The sequence below is a fragment of the Heptranchias perlo genome, chromosome 12 (genome assembly GCF_035084215.1).
Source record: "Heptranchias perlo isolate sHepPer1 chromosome 12, sHepPer1.hap1, whole genome shotgun sequence".
NCBI classification, from domain to species: Eukaryota; Metazoa; Chordata; class Chondrichthyes; order Hexanchiformes; family Hexanchidae; genus Heptranchias; species Heptranchias perlo.
In genome coordinates this window covers 75,264,305-75,283,697 of record NC_090336.1, presented here as the reverse complement: position 1 = coordinate 75,283,697, position 19,393 = coordinate 75,264,305, and the positions used below count along the sequence as shown (strand labels likewise).

The window sequence follows — 19,393 nt, the reverse complement described above, 5'->3', positions numbered from 1 at the left end:
TGAGAAAACAAACTTTAAAAAAAGAGGCAGGAAGCCAGTCACGTAACACTGGAGGTTTCTTACCTTGAGCTGGAAACTTACAGGCAATTTCCAAACTGCAGTCTCCTCACCAAACCACAATTAAACTCTGATTGACCCGGGCCCTGTTTAATTAAACGGTGTGATTCTAAAGGCACACCTTAGCAGCAGAATAATACTCTGCATTGCATGGTATAAAATTCCTGTCCTTACAAAACAGCGTACGATCTGATTTACTGTCGGCAACATCACTGCAAATGCATGTACCTTTTCTCTAAAAACTGCACCCATAAAATACCGGTGTACAATATAAACTAGTCACCAAACTCATAGGGCTTTAATTCATTCTCATCCCAGCTGTGTGATTTGCAAAGTAAAACGCTGCTGGAGGGAGTGAGTCATTGAAAGGCTGTTTTACTAATGAGGCCCTTCACATTATATGGATGAGACACGGGGACAGAGAAATGCCACGAAACAGAGGGTTCAGCAGGAGTGGGAGGAATCTACAACTCATGGCGTTTGGAGGATGTGTGAGCGATCCGTTATATAATACTGCTCCATGAGGGTCAATTATTTGACATTGGTAGAAATAGATATCCAAGGAGCTGGCAGCCATGTACATCAGTGACCGCACTTAAAAACAAAATTACTTAATTGGCTGTAAGTCGCTTTGGGACGTCCTGAGGTTGTGAAAGGCGCTGTGTAAATGCAAGTTCTTTCTTTTCAAATTTATCCAGTAACTTACTGGGAGTGAAGCACAGAGAGGGAGAAGTAACGATGATATTTCCGAACTAGTACCACAGGTTGGAAAAAGCAATTCTGCTTAGTAACAGCTGAGAACAATTGCTCACTAACTCACAGCGAGCGCTGCACAAACGCACTCTCTTTCTCCAAGGTGTTTTGTGTTTCATTCCGCTCCACCTGATGGTTTACACTGAGAGACGGCGTCTACACCTTTCACAAGCAATGCATATTGTTCTTTCTCTACAGAGGACGGCCTTCACCAGGGACAGCCGTGTCGGGACTGGTGGTGGGATGCAGCAAATAAAACCCCTTACCCGCTACAAGGGCACGAGGGTCACAGGCAGGGAGGCCGTGCAACGCTCGGGGTCCCTGAAGTCTGTGGAGACGATGGCACTCAGGGTAGGTACATCAATCGATAACATGGTCCCAGTGAGGGGCACTCTCACCTGTAATCGATTCAGAGCGAAACACAGCATGTATTGTCATTGTACAGACAATATACATCACTGTGCCCATGTACTGTCATTGTACAGACAATATACATCACTGTGCCCGTGTATTGTCATTGGACAGACAATATACATCACTGTGCCCGTGTATTGTCATTGTACAGACAATATACATCACTGTGCCCGTGTACTGTCATTGTACAGACAATATACATCACTGTGCCCGTGTATTGTCATTGTACAGACAATATACATCACTGTGCCCGTGTCCTGTCATTGTACAGACAATATACATCACTGTGCCCGTGTACGGTCATTGTACAGACAATATACATCACTGAGCCCGTGTCCTGTCATTGTACAGACAATATACATCACTGTGCCCGTGTACTGTCATTGTACAGACAATATACATCACTGAGCCCGTGTACTGTCATTGTACAGACAATATACATCACTGTGCCCGTGTACTGTCATTGTACAGACAATATACATCACTGAGCCCGTGTACTGTCATTGTACAGACAATATACATCACTGTGCCCGTGTACTGTCATTGTACAGACAATATACATCACTGAGCCCGTGTACTGTCATTGTACAGACAATATACATCACAGTGCCCGTGTACTGTCATTGTACAGACAATATACATCACTGAGCCCGTGTATTGTCATTGTACAGACAATATACATCACCGTGCCCATGTACTGTCATTGTACAGACAATATACATCACCGTGCCCGTGTACTGTCATTGTACAGACAATATACATCACTGTGCCCGTGTACTGTCATTGTACATAAGAACATAAGAAATTGGAGCAGGAGTAGGCCAATCGGCCCCTCGAGCCTGCTCCGCCATTCAATAAGATCATGGCTGATCTGATCCCAATCACAAATCTAAAGAACACAAGAAGTCGGAGCAGGACCCGGCCACATAGCCCCTGGGCCCTCTCCGCCACCCACAGGGCATTGACCGATCCGAACTCAGCTTCATGTCCAATTTCCTGCCCGCTCCCCATAACCCCTAATTCCCTTTACTTCTAGGAAACTGTCTATTTCTGTTTTAAATTTATCTAATGATGTAGCTTCCACAGCTTCCTGGGGCAGCAAATTCCACAGACCTACCACCCTCTGAGTGAAGAAGTTTCTCCTCATCTCAGTTTTGAAAGAGCAGCCCCTTATTCTAAGATTATGCCCCCTAGTTCTAGTTTCACCCATCTTTGGGAACATCCTTACTGCATCCACCCGATCAAGACCCTTCACAATCTTATATGTTTCAATAAGATCGCCTCTCATTCTTCTGAACTCCAATGAGTAGAGTCCCAATCTACTCAACCTCTCCTCATATGTCCGCCCCCTCATCCCCGGGATTAACCGAGTGAACCTTCTTTGTACTGCCTCGAGAGCAAGTATGTCTTTTCTTAAGTATGGAGACCAAAACTGTATGCAGTATTCCAGGTGCGGTCTCACCAATACCTTATATAACTGCAGCAATACCTCCTTGTTTTTATATTCTATCCCCCGAGCAATAAAAGCCAACATTCCGTTGGCTTTCTTGATCACCTGCTGCACCTGCATACCAACTTTTTGATTTTCTTGCACTAGGACCCCCAGATCCCTTTGTACTGCAGTACTTTCCAGTCTCTCGCCATTAAGAAAATAACTTGCTCTCTGATTTTTCCTGCCAAAGTGCATAACCTCACATTTTCCAATATTATATTGCATCTGCCAAATCTCCGCCCACTCACCCAGCCTGTCTATATCCCCTTGCAGGTTTTTTATGTCCTCCTCACTCTCTACTTTCCCTCCCATCTTTGTATCATCTGCAAATTTTGATATGTTGCACTCGGTCCCCTCCTCCAAATCGTTAATATAGATTGTAAAGAGTTGGGGACCCAGCACCGACCCCTGTGGAACACCACTGGTTACTGGTTGCCAGTCCGAAAATGAACCATTTATCCCAACTCTCTGCTTCCTGTTCGATAACCAATCCTCCACCCATGCCAGAATATTACCCCCAATCCCGTGATTTTTTATCTTAAGTAATAATCTTTTATGTGGCACCTTGTCGAATGCCTTCTGGAAGTCTAAATACACTATGTCCACTGGTTCCCCTTTATCCACCCTATACGTTATATCCTCGAAGAACTCAAGCAAATTTGTCAGACATGACTTCCCCTTCATAAAGCCATGCTGACTTTGTCCTATTAAATTATGCTTATCTAAATGTTCCGTTACTGTCTCCTTAATAATAGACTCCAAAATTTTACCCACCACAGATGTTAAGCTAACTGGCCTATAATTTCCAGCCTTCTGCCTACTACCCTTTTTAAATAACGGTGTTACATTAGCAGTTTTCCAATCTGCCGGGACCTCTCCTGAGTCCAGGGAATTTTGGAAAACTATCACCAAAGCATCCACAATCCCTACTGCCACTTCCCTCAAGACCCTAGGATGGAAGCCATCAGGTCCAGGGGATTTATCCGCCTTGAGTCCCATTATTTTACTGAGTACCATCTCCTGAGTGATTTTAATCGTATTTAGCTCCTCCCCCCCGAGAGTCCCCTGTTTGTCCAGTGTTGGGATATTCTTAGTGTCCTCTACTGTAAAGACTGAAACAAAATATTTGTTCAGCATTTTTGCCATCTCCATGTTTCCCACCATTAATTTCCCGGTCTCATCCTCTAAGGGACCTATGTTTGCCTTAGCCACCCTTTTTCTTTTTATATAACTATAGAAACTCTTGCTATCTGTTTTTATATTTTTTGCTAATTTCTTTTCATAATCTAACTTCCCTTTCTTAATCAATCCTTTAGTTACTTTTTGCTGTCTTTTGAAGAATTCCCAATCTTCTATCCTCCCACTAAGTTTGGCTACCTTATATGTCCTTGTTTTTAGTCGGATACTATCCTTGATTTCTTTACTTAGCCACGGATGGCTGTCATTTCTTTTACACCCTTTTTTCCTCAGTGGAGACAATATACATCACTGTGCCCGTGTACGGTCATTGTACAGACAATATACATCACTGTGCCCGTGTACTGTCATTGTACAGACAACATACATCACTGTGCCCGTGTATTGTCATTGTACAGACAATATACATCACTGAGCCCGTGTATTGTCATTGTACAGACAATATACATCACTGTGCCCGTGTACGGTCATTGTACAGACAATATACATCACTGTGCCCGTGTACGGTCATTGTACAGACAATATACATCACTGTGCCCATGTCCTGTCATTATACAGACAATATACATCACTGAGCCCGTGTATTGTCATTGTACAGACAATATACATCACTGAGACGTATACGGTCATTGTACAGACAATATACATCACTGAGCCCGTGTATTGTCATTGTACAGACAATATACATCACTGAGCCCGTGTACGGTCATTGTACAGACAATATACATCACCGTGCCCGTGTACTGTCATTGTACAGACAATATACATCACTGAGCCCGTGTATTGTCATTGTACAGACAATATACATCACTGAGCCCGTGTATTGTCATTGTACAGACAATATACATCACTGAGCCCGTGTACGATCATTGTACAGACAATATACATCACCGTGCCCGTGTACTGTCATTGTACAGACAATATACATCACTGAGCCCGTGTATTGTCATTGTACAGACAATATACATCACTGTGCCCGTGTACTGTCATTGTACAGACAATATACATCACTGAGCCCGTGTATTGTCACTGTAGAGACAATATACATCACTGAGCCCGTGTACTGTCATTGTATAGACAATATACATCACTGTGCCCGTGTACTGTCATTGTACAGACAATATACATCACTGAGCCCGTGTATTGTCATTCCACAGACAATATACATCACTGAGCCCGTGTACGGTCATTGTACAGACAATATACATCACTGTGCCCATGTCCTGTCATTATACAGACAATATACATCACTGAGCCCGTGTATTGTCATTGTAGAGACAATATACATCACCGTGCCCGTGTACTGACGTTGTACAGACAATATACATCACTGTGCCCGTGTACTGTCATTGTACAGACAATATACATCACCGTGCCCATGTCCTGTCATTGTAGAGACAATATACATCACTGTGCCCGTGTACTGTCATTGTACAGACAATATACATCACTGAGCCCGTGTACTGTCATTGTAGAGACAATATACATCACTGTGCCCATGTCCTGTCATTGTACAGACAATATACATCACTGAGCCCGTGTACTGTCATTGTAGAGACAATATACATCACTGTGCCCGTGTACTGTCATTGTAGAGACAATATACATCACCGTTCCCGTGTACTGTCATTGTACAGACAATATACATCACTGAGCCCATGTACTGTCATTGTACAGACAATATACATCACTGTGCCCGTGTACTGTCATTGTACAGACAATATACATCACTGAGCCCATGTACTGTCATTGTACAGACAATATACATCACTGTGCCCGTGTATTGTCATTGTACAGACAATATACATCACTGAGCCCGTGTATTGTCATTGTACAGACAATATACATCACTGTGCCCGTGTATTGTCATTGTACAGACAATATACAACACTGTGCCCGTGTACTGTCATTGTACAGACAATATACATCACTGTGCCCGTGTATTGTCATTGTACAGACAATATACATCACTGAGCCCGTGTATTGTCATTGTACAGACAATATACATCACTGAGCCCGTGTATTGTCATTGTACAGACAATATACATCACTGAGCCCGTGTATTGTCATTGTACAGACAATATACATCACTGTGCCCATGTACTGTCATTGTACAGACAATATACATCACTGAGCCCGTGTACGGTCATTGTACAGACAATATACATCACTGAGCCCGTGTACTGTCATTGTACAGACAATATACATCACTGTGCCCGTGTACTGTCATTGTACAGACAATATACATCACTGTGCCCATGTATTGTCATTGTACAGACAATATACATCACTGAGCCCGTGTACTGTCATTGTACAGACAATATACATCACTGAGCCCGTGTATTGTCATTGTACAGACAATATACATCACTGAGCCCGTGTATTGTCATTGTACAGACAATATACATCACTGAGCCCGTGTATTGTCATTGTACAGACAATATACATCACCGTGCCCATGTATTGTCATTGTACAGACAATATACATCACCGTGCCCGTGTACTGTCATTGTACAGACAATATACATCACTGTGCCCGTGTTTTGTCATTGTAGAGACAATATACATCACTGAGACCGTGTACTGTCATTGTACAGACAATATACATCACTGTGCCCATGTACTGTCATTGTACAGACAATATACAACACTGTGCCCGTGTACTGTCATTGTACAGACAATATACATCACTGTGCCCGTGTATTGTCATTGTACAGACAATATACATCACTGAGCCCGTGTATTGTCATTGTACAGACAATATACATCACTGAGCCCGTGTATTGTCATTGTACAGACAATATACATCACTGAGCCCGTGTATTGTCATTGTACAGACAATATACATCACTGTGCCCATGTACTGTCATTGTACAGACAATATACATCACTGAGCCCGTGTACGGTCATTGTACAGACAATATACATCACTGTGCCCGTGTACTGTCATTGTACAGACAATATACATCACTGTGCCCATGTATTGTCATTGTACAGACAATATACATCACTGAGCCCGTGTACTGTCATTGTACAGACAATATACATCACTGAGCCCGTGTATTGTCATTGTACAGACAATATACATCACTGAGCCCGTGTATTGTCATTGTACAGACAATATACATCACTGAGCCCGTGTATTGTCATTGTACAGACAATATACATCACCGTGCCCATGTATTGTCATTGTACAGACAATATACATCACCGTGCCCGTGTACTGTCATTGTACAGACAATATACATCACTGTGCCCGTGTTTTGTCATTGTAGAGACAATATACATCACTGAGACCGTGTACTGTCATTGTACAGACAATATACATCACTGTGCCCATGTACTGTCATTGTACAGACAATATACATCACTGTGCCCGTGTATTGTCATTGTACAGACAATATACATCACTGAGCCCGTGTACTGTCATTGTACAGACAATATACATCACCGTGCCCGTGTATTGTCATTGTAGAGACAATATACATCACTGTGCCCGTGTACTGTCATTGTACAGACAATATACATCACTGAGCCCGTGTACTGTCATTGTACAGACAATATACATCACTGTGCCCGTGTACTGTCATTGTACAGACAATATACATCACCGTGCCCATGTATTGTCATTGTACAGACAATATACATCACTGAGCCCGTGTATTGTCATTGTACAGACAATATACATCACTGAGCCCGTGTACTGTCATTGTACAGACAATATACATCACTGTGCCCGTGTACTGTCATTGTACAGACAATATACATCACTGTGCCCGTGTACTGTCATTGTACAGACAATATACATCACTGTGCCCGTGTACTGTCATTGTACAGACAATGTACATCACTGAGCCCGTGTACTGTCATTGTACAGACAATATACATCACCGTGCCCGTGTACTGTCATTGTACAGACAATATGCATCACTGTGCCCGTGTACTGTCATTGTACAGACAATATGCATCACCGTGCCCGTGTACTGACGTTGTACAGACAATATACATCACCGTGCCCGTGTACGGTCATTGTACAGACAATATACATCACCGTGCCCGTGTACTGACGTTGTGACGTTGTGTGATGCGAGCTCATCATGCGTCTTCTCTTTTTACAGGAAGGCCACAAGCCCAGGTGGAATCCAGTACTACAGTGCCCTCCCGCTCTCCTCAGCACTCGGTGTCACCAACATCACTGGGAGCCGGTGCCAGCCCGGACACACACACGTCAAAGAGTATCAGTGAGTTTGAGGAGGGAACACAGGGTGAGTCAGTGACTGTGAGTGAGGAAGGGGCAGAGGTGGTAGGTGAAGAAGGGCAGGGGGGTTGCTATGCAAAGGTACGAGACGGGCATAGGCCCTGCTGAGTTGCTTTACAATTCCGACTGCACGGAGCAATGGTGACTGGGCTCAAGGCACACTGAAGACTGGTGTGTTTAGTACTGCAGGCTGTAGCTCCCAGTCAGCCGGTGTCTTACACTGGGAGCTCCACAGGCTGCAGTGAGCAGCGAACAGCATCAGTCGCACTTGCACGGTGACCTCTGACAGGCAGGTAGTTAGAACAGTTGGGGCATCTCTCAGATCCTCCTGCTGATGCTCACTGTCCAAGGGGTGATATAGGCCGGTCTCGATGATCTGTCGGGGCAGCCTTCACCTTACTTTGGGGCAAAGGTCTCTGCACACACACAGATTAGTGATCAGGGTCGGAACTCAGCCTCTCGGAGCGGAGTGAGTACGGAAGCAGGTGGGTGGTTGTCACGTCACTTGACAATCTCTTACCTGCAGCTCATTCCAGGCAAGTGTTGGGAGAAGCATCCCAAATCATGCCGGAGTAGGCCAGGCTATTCCTCGCTCAGTGTCCGGCCGTGGAATCACAAGCTGGTCTTCAGGAGACCTGTCGGGAATCCTACACCTCACAGGAGAACGAGCACAGTGGTGCACCAGTTCACGATGCGCAAGGAGACAGCGATGCTTCACGTTAAAGACAAGCACGCACTTAAATAGAATTACAGCACGGAAACAGGCCATTCGGCCCAACTGGTCCGTGCTGGTGTTTATGCTCCACACGAGCCTCCTCCCTCCCTACTTCATCTCACCCTATCATCATATCCTTCTCTTCCTTTCTCCCTCGTGTGTTTATCTAGATTCCCCTTAAATGCATCGATGCTATTCACCTCAACCACTCCACGTGGTAGTGAGTTCCACATTCTCACCACTCTCTGAGTAAAGACTTGCGCTCCTAAAAGCAAATGTTGAACGCCATAAAATTTGTGATCGGTACTTTTTAATGGAAGATTAATTTGAAAAAGTTGTTTTGCTGCACAAAGTTCCACATTCCGTCTTTCTGTTTGGGGAAGGGGCCTTGCGCACCTTTTATATTTACTCATTCTGGGGACGTGGTCGTCGCTGGCGAGGCCAGCATTTACCGCCAATCCCTCGTTACCCTGAGAAGGAGGAGATGGTGGGCCACCTTCTCAAATCGCTGCAGTCCGTGTATTCTTGGCAGTGGTTTTCATACAACTGAGTGCCTCGCTGGGCCGCTGCAGAGGGCAGTTACAGGTCAACCACGATGGTGTGGGAATGGAGTCACATGGAAGGACAACGGGTGAACCAGTTGGGTTTTTACAAAGTTCCAACAGTTTCACGGTCGTTTTTACCGATTACAGCTTCTTAATTCCAAATTTAAAAAAAAAAAATTGAATTCAAATTCTCAGATTCTAATTTGAACGCAGCGTTCTCTGGATTATTCTCTGACAATGCAAACGAAATGGTACAATTTTAAAGGAGTTCTAGGGACAGAGAGACCTTGAGGTTCAGATACACAAATCTTTGAAGGTGACAGGATGAGTTGAGAAGCCTGTTAAAAAAGCATACGGGAGCCTGGGCTTTATAAACAAAGGCATAGGGCCCGATTTTAGCACCCGCTACCGGGTGCGTTCTCGGCGGGGGGGGGCCCCGAAAATCCCGAAATCCAGGTGCGGGACCGGATCGCGCCTCGATCCCGCCCACTTCCGGGTTCCCCGATGACGCACGGGCGTGCGCGCGCAGCCCCCGCTGGTGGGAATCCCGCAGGCAATTAAAGCCAGCGGGATGCCACTTGAGAGTATTTACTTTGCTTGTTCAGGTCATTAAATGACCTGATTAAGGGACTGTGTGTGATTTTTGATCAACATGGGACTGTTTCACACACTGAGGGAAACACTCCCAGCTCGAATGGACGTGTTGCAGCTGTCGGCCTGTGGCAGCTGCAAAGGTCCATTTGACAGGTCGGTGGGTGGGGGAGACCCTCACCCATTGCAGGAGGCCGCTCTGTCACTTGGGACAAAGTTTGGCCTCCACCACCCTCCTCCTGACGGTCAAAGTCACCAACCTGCACACTCACCCCGGGGTCCGGAGACATGTACCTACCTTGCGGACCTCCTCAGATGTACATCTTGTGGATGGGGGCCGCCATAGCTCCAGTCATGACCTCCTCGGAGGGCGAACAGTATCACCAGCCTCACCAGCCTCGCCATCCACCTCTGACACATGGAGCTCCACAACAGAGTGCTGTGACACATCCACCTGTACAGCAGGAGGGAGGGCTACCGCAGAGAGAGATGCGTCGCAGTGGGCACTACCCTCGCCACACGTTCCACAGACCGAGGCTCAGCCTCCTGGACCTCTCTGAGCAGCAGTGCACACGGAGGCTCAGAGTCAGTCGACATGTAGCCGTGGAAATCTGCAGCCTCTTTCATGCCGAGCTGCTCCCGGCTGGCCCGTGCACCATCTTCCTACCTGTCGCTGTCAAAGTCACCACTGCCCTCCCGAACTTCTGCTTCACAGCCTTCCAGGCTGCAACCGGGGTCATCGCTGATGTCTCTCAGTCGTCTGCGCAGAAGAGCCCTGCAAATACACCTACACCCACTCTGCAGTGACACACTGGGTGGCATCAGTGGTGGGTCCTCATAGGGATACCCAGGAGCGGGCATTATTGCACAAACCGGACAGGATTCGCGAAGACATGGCAGTAGTGGTGCCAATATAGTGTGTGATGTGAGTTGTTCTGAAATTCAATATAAGTAACAACCATGACAAACCCTCAAACACCCTTGTGCATCCCCTTCATGCTCACGACACGTTTGCCTTACGTTGCCTACTGCACATATGTGATGCATGCCCTGTGGCTGCAGCACAGGTGGTGGCAGGTTGAGTGAGGCTGGCCGTGAGGGAGATGCACGAGAGGGTGAGTATGAGATAGAGCCATGAGATTGTATGAGGATTGGGTTGAGTGGTAGTGGCGGGATGAGTACTGGCGAGGTGAGTAGGTGCAGGTAAGATGAGGATGGGGTTTGAGTGGGTATGAGGGGTGATGTGACAGAGTTGTGTTGGCGGTGCCGAAGGAGATGTAGGGTGGGGGCAGTGATGTGGCAGACGGAGTGTAGGGGAACGACTACGTGTACTCACTTTGGCTGACCTGGTTAGGTTATTGGAGCGCCTCCTGCACTGTATGCAGGTGGGCGATATGTTGGTGGCGCAGGTGACCCCCTCTGCCATCTCGAGCCAGGCCTTCCTGGTGGCAGAGGCAGGCCGCTTCCTCCCGCCCGCCAGGGGGAAGATCTCTGTCCTCCCACTCCTCCTCACCCCATGTATTGATACCTGGGGTGAGGCATCATTAGACTGGGAGCAGCCTTCCCCCTGGGCTGCTCCATGCAGTCATCTTTGCTATTGGTTGCAGCATCTGTCAGTGGAGGACTGCCCCTTTAAATAAAGCGCCTCCAGCTGACAGATCTTTCTGCGCATGCGCAGCCCGCCCGACGCGCAGATCAGCAGCGGGGAACCCGGAGGAGCAGGTAAGTGGATCCAATTAGTGGTTTGCCTGCTACGATCGCGTGGGAAACCCACTAATTTCACCGGGCGCGTTTTCAACGCGCCCGATTGACCACCCGCCGAGAACCCGCACCCCTGGTAAAATCGGGCCCATAGAGTACAAAAGCAAGGAGGTTACACTAAATCTTTATAAATCACTGGTTAGGCCTCAGCTGGAGTATTGTGTCCAATTCTGGGCACCATACTTTAGGAAGGATGTCAAGGCCTTAAAGGGGGTGCAGAGGAGATTCATTAGAACGGTACCAGGGATGAGGGACTTCAGTTATGTGGAGAGACTGGAGAAGCTGGGATTGTTCTCCTTAGAACAGAGAAGGTTAAGGGGAGATTTGATTGAGGTGTTCAAAATCATGAGAGGTTTTGATAGAGTAAATAAGGAGAAACTGTTTCCAGTGGCAGGAGGGTCGGTAACCAGAGGACACAGATTTAAGGTGATCGGCAAAAGAGCCAGAGGGGGGATGAGGAGAATGTATTTAATGCAGCGAGTTGTTCTGATCTGGAATGCGCTGCCTGAAAGGGCGGTGGAAGCAGATTCAATAATAACTTTCAACTTCCCATAATTGTTTTAAAATTCATTAATGGGATGTGGGCGTCAATGGCGAGGCCGGCATTTATTGCCCATCCCGAATTGCCCTTGAGAAGGTGGTGGTGAGCCGCCGCCTTGAACCGCTGCAGTCTGTGTGGTGAAGGTGCTCCCACAGTGCTGTTAGGGAGCGATTTCCAAGATTTTGACCCAGCGACGATGAAGGAACGGTGATATATTTCCAAGTCGGGATGGTGTGTGACTTGGAGGGGAACGTGCAGGTGGTGGTGTTCCCATAAGACCAAAGGACCATAAGAGATAGGAGCAGGAGAAGGCCATTCAGCCCCTCGAGCCTGCTCCGCCATTTAATGAGATCATGGCTGATCTGACCTTTCCCTCAACTCCACTTTCCCGCCTTTTCCCCATATCCTTTGACTCCCTCGCTGAGCAAAAATTTGTCTAACTCAGCCTTGAATGTATTCAATGACTCAGCCTCCACAGCTTTTTGGGGTAAAGAATTCCAAAGATTCACGACCCTCTGGGAGAAGAAATTCCTCCTCCTTTCTGTCTTAAACGGGCAACCCCTTATTCTGAGACTATGCCCCTAGTTTTAGATTCCCCCATGAGGGGTAACATCCTCTCAGCATCTACCCTATCGAGTCCCCTCAGAATCTTGTATGTTTCAATAAGATCTCCTCTCATTCTTCTAAACTCCAATGAGTATAGACCCGACCTGTTCAATCTTTCCTCATAAGACAACCCTTCCATAACCGGAATCAACCTAGTGAACCTTCTCTGAACTGCCTCCAATTCAGGTATGTCCTTCCTTAAATAAGGGCACCAGAACTGTACGCAGTACTCCAGGTGTGGTCTCACCAGCACCCTGTACAGTTGTAGCATGACTTCCCTGCTTTTATACTCCATCCCCCGAGAAATATTCCGTTTGCCTTCCGGATTACCTGCTGCACCTGTATGTTGACTTTTTGTGTTTCATGTACGAGGACACCCAGATCCCTCTGTACCGCAGCATTTTGTAATATTTCTCCATTCAAATAATATTTTGCTTTTTTATTTTTCCTCCCAAAGTGGACGACTTCACATTTTCCCACATTATATTCCATTTGCCAAATTTTTGCCCATTCTCTTAACCTGTCAATATCCCTTTGCAGACACTTTGTGTCCTCATCACAACTTGCTTTTCCACCTATCTTTGTATCATCAGCAAATCTATCCACAAGACACTCTGTTCCTTCATCCAAGTCATTGATATATATTGTAAATAGTTGAGGCCCCAGCACTGAGCCCTGCGGCACCCCACTAGTTACAGATTGCCATTTTGAAAATGACCCTTTTATCCCGACTCTTTGTTTTCTGTTAGTTAGCCAATCCTCTATCCATGCCAGTATATTACCCCCAACACCATGAGCTCTTATCTTGTGCAGTAATCTTTTATGTGGCACCTTATCGAATGCCTTTTGGAAATCCAAATATACTGCATCCATTGGTTCCCCTTTATCCACCCTGCCCGTTACTTCCTCAAAGAACTCTAATAAATTTGTCAGACACGATTTCCCCTTCATAAAACCATGTTTCATAGAATCATAGAAGTTTACAACATGGAAACAGGCCCTTCGGCCCAACATGTCCATGTCGCCCAGTTTATACCACTAAGCTAGTCCCAATTGCCTGCACTTGGCCCATATCCCTCGATACCCATCTTACCCATGTAACTGTCCAAATGCTTTTTAAAAGACAAAATTGTACCCGCCTCTACTACTGCCTCTGGCAGCTCGTTCCAGACACTCACCACCCTTTGAGTGAAAAAATTGCCCCTCTGGACCCTTTTGTATCTCTCCCCTCTCACCTTAAATCTATGCCCCCTCGTTATAGACTCCCCTACCTTTGGGAAAAGATTTTGACTATCTACCTTATCTATGCCCCTCATTATTTTATAGACTTCTATAAGATCACCCCTTAACCTCCTACTCTCCAGGGAAAAAAGTCTCAGTCTATCTAACCTCTCCCTATAAGACAAACCATCAAGTCCTGGCAGCATCCTAGTAAATCTTTTCTGCACTCTTTCTCGTTTAATAATATCCTTTCTATAATAGGGTGACCAGAACTGCACACAGTATTCCAAGTGTGGCCTTACTAATGTCTTGTACAACTTCAACAAGACATCCCAACTCCTGTATTCAATGTTCTGACCAATGAAACCAAGCATGCTGAATGCCTTCTTCACCACCCTATCCACCTGTGACTCCACTTTCAAGGAGCTATGAACCTGTACTCCTCGATCTCTTTGTTCTATAACTCTCCCCAACACCCGACCATTAACGGAGTAGGTCCTGGCCCGATTCGATCTACCAAAATGCATCACCTCACATTTATCTAAATTAAACTCCATCTGCCATTCATCGGCCCACTGGCCCAATTTATCAAGATCCCGTTGCAATCCGAGATAACCTTCTTCACTGTCCACAATGCCACCAATCTTGGTGTCATCTGCAAACTTACTAACCATGCCTCCTAAATTCTCATCCAAATCATTAAAATAAATAACAAATAACAGCGGACCCAGCACCGATCCCTGAGGCACACCGCTGGTCACAGGCCTCCAGTTTGAAAAACAACCCTCAACAACCACCCTCTGTCTTCTGTCGTCAATCCAATTTTGTATCCAATTGGCTACCTCACCTTGGATCCCGTGAGATTTAACCTTATGTAACAACCTACCATGCGGTACCTTGTCAAAGACTTTGCTAAAGTCCATGTAGACCAGGTCTACTGCACAGCTCTCATCTATCGTCTTGGTTACCCCTTCAAAAAACTCAATCAAATTCGTGAGACATGATTTTCCTCTCACAAAACCATGCTGACTGTTCCTAATCAGTCCCTGCCTCTCCAAATGCCCGTAGATCCTGTCTCTCAGAATACCCTCTAACAACTTGCCCACTACAGATGTCAGGCTCACCGGTCTGTAGTTCCCAGGCTTTTCCCTGCAGCCCTTCTTAAACAAAGGCACAACATTTGCTACCCTCCAATCTTCAGGCACCTCACCTGCAGCTGTCGATGATTCAAATATCTCTGCTTGGGGACCTGTAATTTCCTCCCTAACCTCCCATAACGACCTGGGATACATTTCATCAGGTCCCGGAGATTTATCTACCTTGATGCGCGTTAAGACTTCCAGCACCTCCCTCTCTGTAATATGTACACTCCTCAAGACATCACTATTTATTTCCCCAAGTTCCCTAACATCCATGCCTTTCTCAACCGTAAATACCGATGTGAAATATTCATTTAGGATCTCACCCATCTCTTGTGGTTCCGCACATAGATGACCTTGTTGATCCTTAAGAGGCCCTACTCTCTCCCTAGTTACTCTTTTGCCCCTTATGTATTTGTAGAAGCTCTTTGGATTCTCCTTTGCCTTATCTGCCAAAGCAGTCTCATGTCCCCTTTTTGCCCTCCTGATTTCTCTCTTAACTCTACTCCGGCAATCTCTATACTCTTCAAGGGATCCACTTGATCCCAGCTGCCTATGCATGTCATATGCCACCTTCTTCTTTTTGACTCGGGCCTCAATCTCCCGAGTCATCCAAGGTTCCCTACTTCTACCAGCCTTGCCCTTCACTTTATAAGGAATGTGCTTCCCCTGAACCCTGGTTAACACACTTTTGAAAGCCTCCCACTTACCAGACGTCCCTTTGCCTGCCAACAGACTCTCCCAATCAACTTCTGAAAGTTCCTGTCTAATACCATCAAAATTGGCCTTTCCACAAATTTAGAATTGTAACTTTTGGGCCAGACCTATCACTCTCCATAGCTATCTTAAAACTCTCCTTGATTTTATTATGAGTCTCCAAATGTCCTGCTATTATTTCCTTAATAATGGATTCTAGCATTTTCCCAATGACAGATGTTAGGCTAACTGGTCTATAGTTACCTGCTTTCTGTCTCACTCCCTTCTTGAACAGGGGTGTTACGTTTGCGGTTTTCCAATCCGCTGGGACCTTTCCAGAATCGAGTGAATTCTGGACGATTCCAACCAAAGCATCCACTATCTCTGTAGCCACTTCCTTTAAGACCCTTGGATGCAAGCCATCAGGTCCAGGGGACTTGTCAGCCTTTCGACCCATTAGTTTACCGAGTACTTTTTCTCCAGTGATCATGATTGTTTTTAGTTCCTCCCTCCCCTTTGCCCCTTGATTTTCTACTATTATTGGTATATTATTCGTGTCTTCTACTGTGAAGACAGATACAAAATATCTGTTCAATTCCTCTGCCATTTCCTTGTTTTCCATTATTATTTCCCCAGTCTCATCCTCTAAGGGACCAATGTTTACTTTAGCTACCCTCTTCCTTTTCATATACTTGTAGAAGCTTTTACTGTCAGTTTTTATATTTCTTGCTGGTTTACTCTCACAATTTATTTCGTCTCCCTCTATTATTCTTTTAGTCATCCTTTGCTGGTTTTTAAAGTTTTCCCAATCTTCGGGCTTACCAGTAATCTTTGCCATGTTGTATGCTTTTTCTTTTAACCTAATACCATCCTTGACTTCCTTAGTTAGCCATGGTTGGTTCACCCTTTTTGTGGAGTCTTTCCTCCTCACAGGGATATATTTTTGTTGCGAGTCATAAAATATCTTTTTAAATGTTTGCCACTGCTTTTCCACCATCATCCCATCTAATCTGTTTACCCAGCCCACTTTAGCCAATTCCACCCTCATTCCTTTATAATTGCCCTTATTTAAGTTTAATACAGTAGTTTCAGACCCAAGATCCTCGCTCTCAAACTGGATGTGAAATTCTATCATGTTATGATCACTGCTTCCCAAGGGATCCTTTACTTTGAGATCATTAATTAATCCTGTTTCGTTACCCATTACCAGATCCAAAATGGCCTGTTCCCTGGTTGGTTCCCCGACGTATTGGTCTAAGAAACAGTCCTTAATACACTCGATGAACTCCTCCTCAGGGCTATTTTTGCCAATTTGATTTGTCCAATCTATGTGAAAGTTAAAATCGCCCATGATTATTGCATTACCTTTTTTACAAGCCCCCCTTATTTCCTGATTAATATTTTGCCCTACAGTGTAGCTACTGTTAGGGGGGCCTATATACTACTCCCACCAGTGATTTCTTTCCCTTGCTATTTCTTACCTCCACCCAAATTGATTCGACATCTTGATCTTCTGAGCCGAGATCATTCCTCACTATTATACCAATTTCATCCTTTATTAACAGAGCTCCCCCACCACCTTTACCTTTTTTCCTATCCTTCCCAAATGTTAAATAACCCTGAATATTTAGCTCCCAACCTTGATCACCTTGCAACCACGTCTCTGTAATGGCCACGAGATCAGACCCATTTGTTTCTATTTGTGCCGTCAATTCATCGATCTTATTACGAATGCTGCGCGCATTCAGATAAAGAACCTTTAATTTTGTCTTTTTACCATTCTTTCCTACCCCGGCCCCATTTGTTAGTGCACTCTTATGTTTGTATGCTCTGTCCCTTCCTGACACACTCTGTTTATCATTACCCCCATCACTTTCCTGTACTATTTCCTTGTCTTTTCTCTTTATCAATCTAAACTTTGCCCCACCTGAGCCCTCCCCCCCTCTATTTAGTTTAAAGCCTTCTCTACTGCCCTAGTTATTTGGTTTGCCAGAACACTGATCCCAGCATGGTTCAGGTGAAGCCCGTCCCAGCGGAACAGCTCCCTCTTTCCCCAGTACTGGTGCCAGTGCCCCGTGAATCGAAACCCACTTCTCCCACACCAATCTTTGAGCCACGCATTCATCTCTCTGATCTGATTTACTCTGTGCCAATTTGCTCGTGGCTCAGGTAATAATCCGGAGATTATCACCTTTGTGGTTCTGCTTTTTAATTTAGTCCCTAGCTGCTCAAACTCCCTCAGCAGAACCTCTTTCTTAGTCCTGCCTATGTCGTTGGTACCTGCATGGACCACGACAACTGGATCCTCCCCCTCTCACTCCAAGTTTCTCTCCAGCCCTGAGGAGATGTCCTTAACCCTGGCACCGGGTAGGCAACACAGCCTTCGGGACTCTCGCTCTTGGCTGCAGAGAACAGTGTCTATCCCTCTAACTATACTGTCGCCGACTACAACCACATTCCTGTTTACTCCCCCCACTTGAATGGCCCCCTGAACCACGGTGCCGTGGCCAGTTTGCTCATCCTCCCTGCAGTCCCTGCACTCGTCCACAAGGGCTGCAAGAACCTCGTATCTATTGGACAAGTGCAGAGGCTGAGGCTCCTGCAATGCTCCCTCCTGGATCCCCGTACCTGCCTCACTCACAGTCACACCCTCCTGTCCCTGACCACGTGCCAATTCTACAGGATTTAGTCTAAGGGGTGTGACTGCCTCCTGGATCAGAGTGTCCAGGTTTGTTGTTGCTGTGACCCGCCCTCGGTCGGCTTCTCTCCGCCCTCAGTACTCTCCCCTCCGCTGACTAATCAAATGCATCTCACCCCTTACTGCACCGTATCCCCTCACTCACCAAATTCCCAATTATAGACTCTGTGGAAACCAGACTCTGACGATAGCTGCTACTCCGTGCTCCCTCCCATGTGCCTGCTGCCCTTGTCCTCCTCGGTGGTAGAGGTCGCGGGATTGCGAGGTGCTGTCGAAGAAGCCTTGGCGAGTTGCTGCAGTGCATCCTGTGGATGGTACACACTGCAGCCACGGTGCGCCGGTGGTGAAGGGAGTGAATGTTTAGGGTGGTGGATGGGGTGCCAATCAAGCGGGCTGCTTTGTCCTAGATGATGTCGAGCTTCTTGAGTGTTGTTGCAGCTGTTCCCATCCAGGCAAGTGGAGAGTATTCCATCACACTCCTGACTTGTGCCTTGTAGATGGTGGAAAGGCTTTGGGGAGTCAGGAGGTGAGTCACTCGCCGCAGAATACCCAGCTTCTGACCTGCTCTTGTCGCCACAGTATTTATATGGCTGGTCCAGTTAAGTTTCTGGTCAATGGTGACCCCCTCGTTGACCAGACTGGTTACGGTTACTGGCTTAGTACACAGAGGAGAAGAGTCAATTCTCTCTTAACTCTCAATTCACTTTAT

At 46.1% G+C, this 19,393-nt stretch overlaps 1 protein-coding gene across 1 annotated transcript in view; it reads left to right on the top strand.

Annotated features, from left to right (window-relative positions):
* LOC137327765 (deformed epidermal autoregulatory factor 1 homolog) overlaps nucleotides 1-19,393 on the top strand; it is a 208,444-nt gene that overhangs the window by 98,736 nt on the left and 90,315 nt on the right. Inside the window, exons 9-10 of the mRNA XM_067993575.1 lie at nucleotides 1,009-1,161; nucleotides 8,032-8,178. Coding sequence (XP_067849676.1) covers nucleotides 1,009-1,161; nucleotides 8,032-8,178 — 300 coding nt within the window. The remainder of the gene's footprint in view (nucleotides 1-1,008; nucleotides 1,162-8,031; nucleotides 8,179-19,393) is intronic.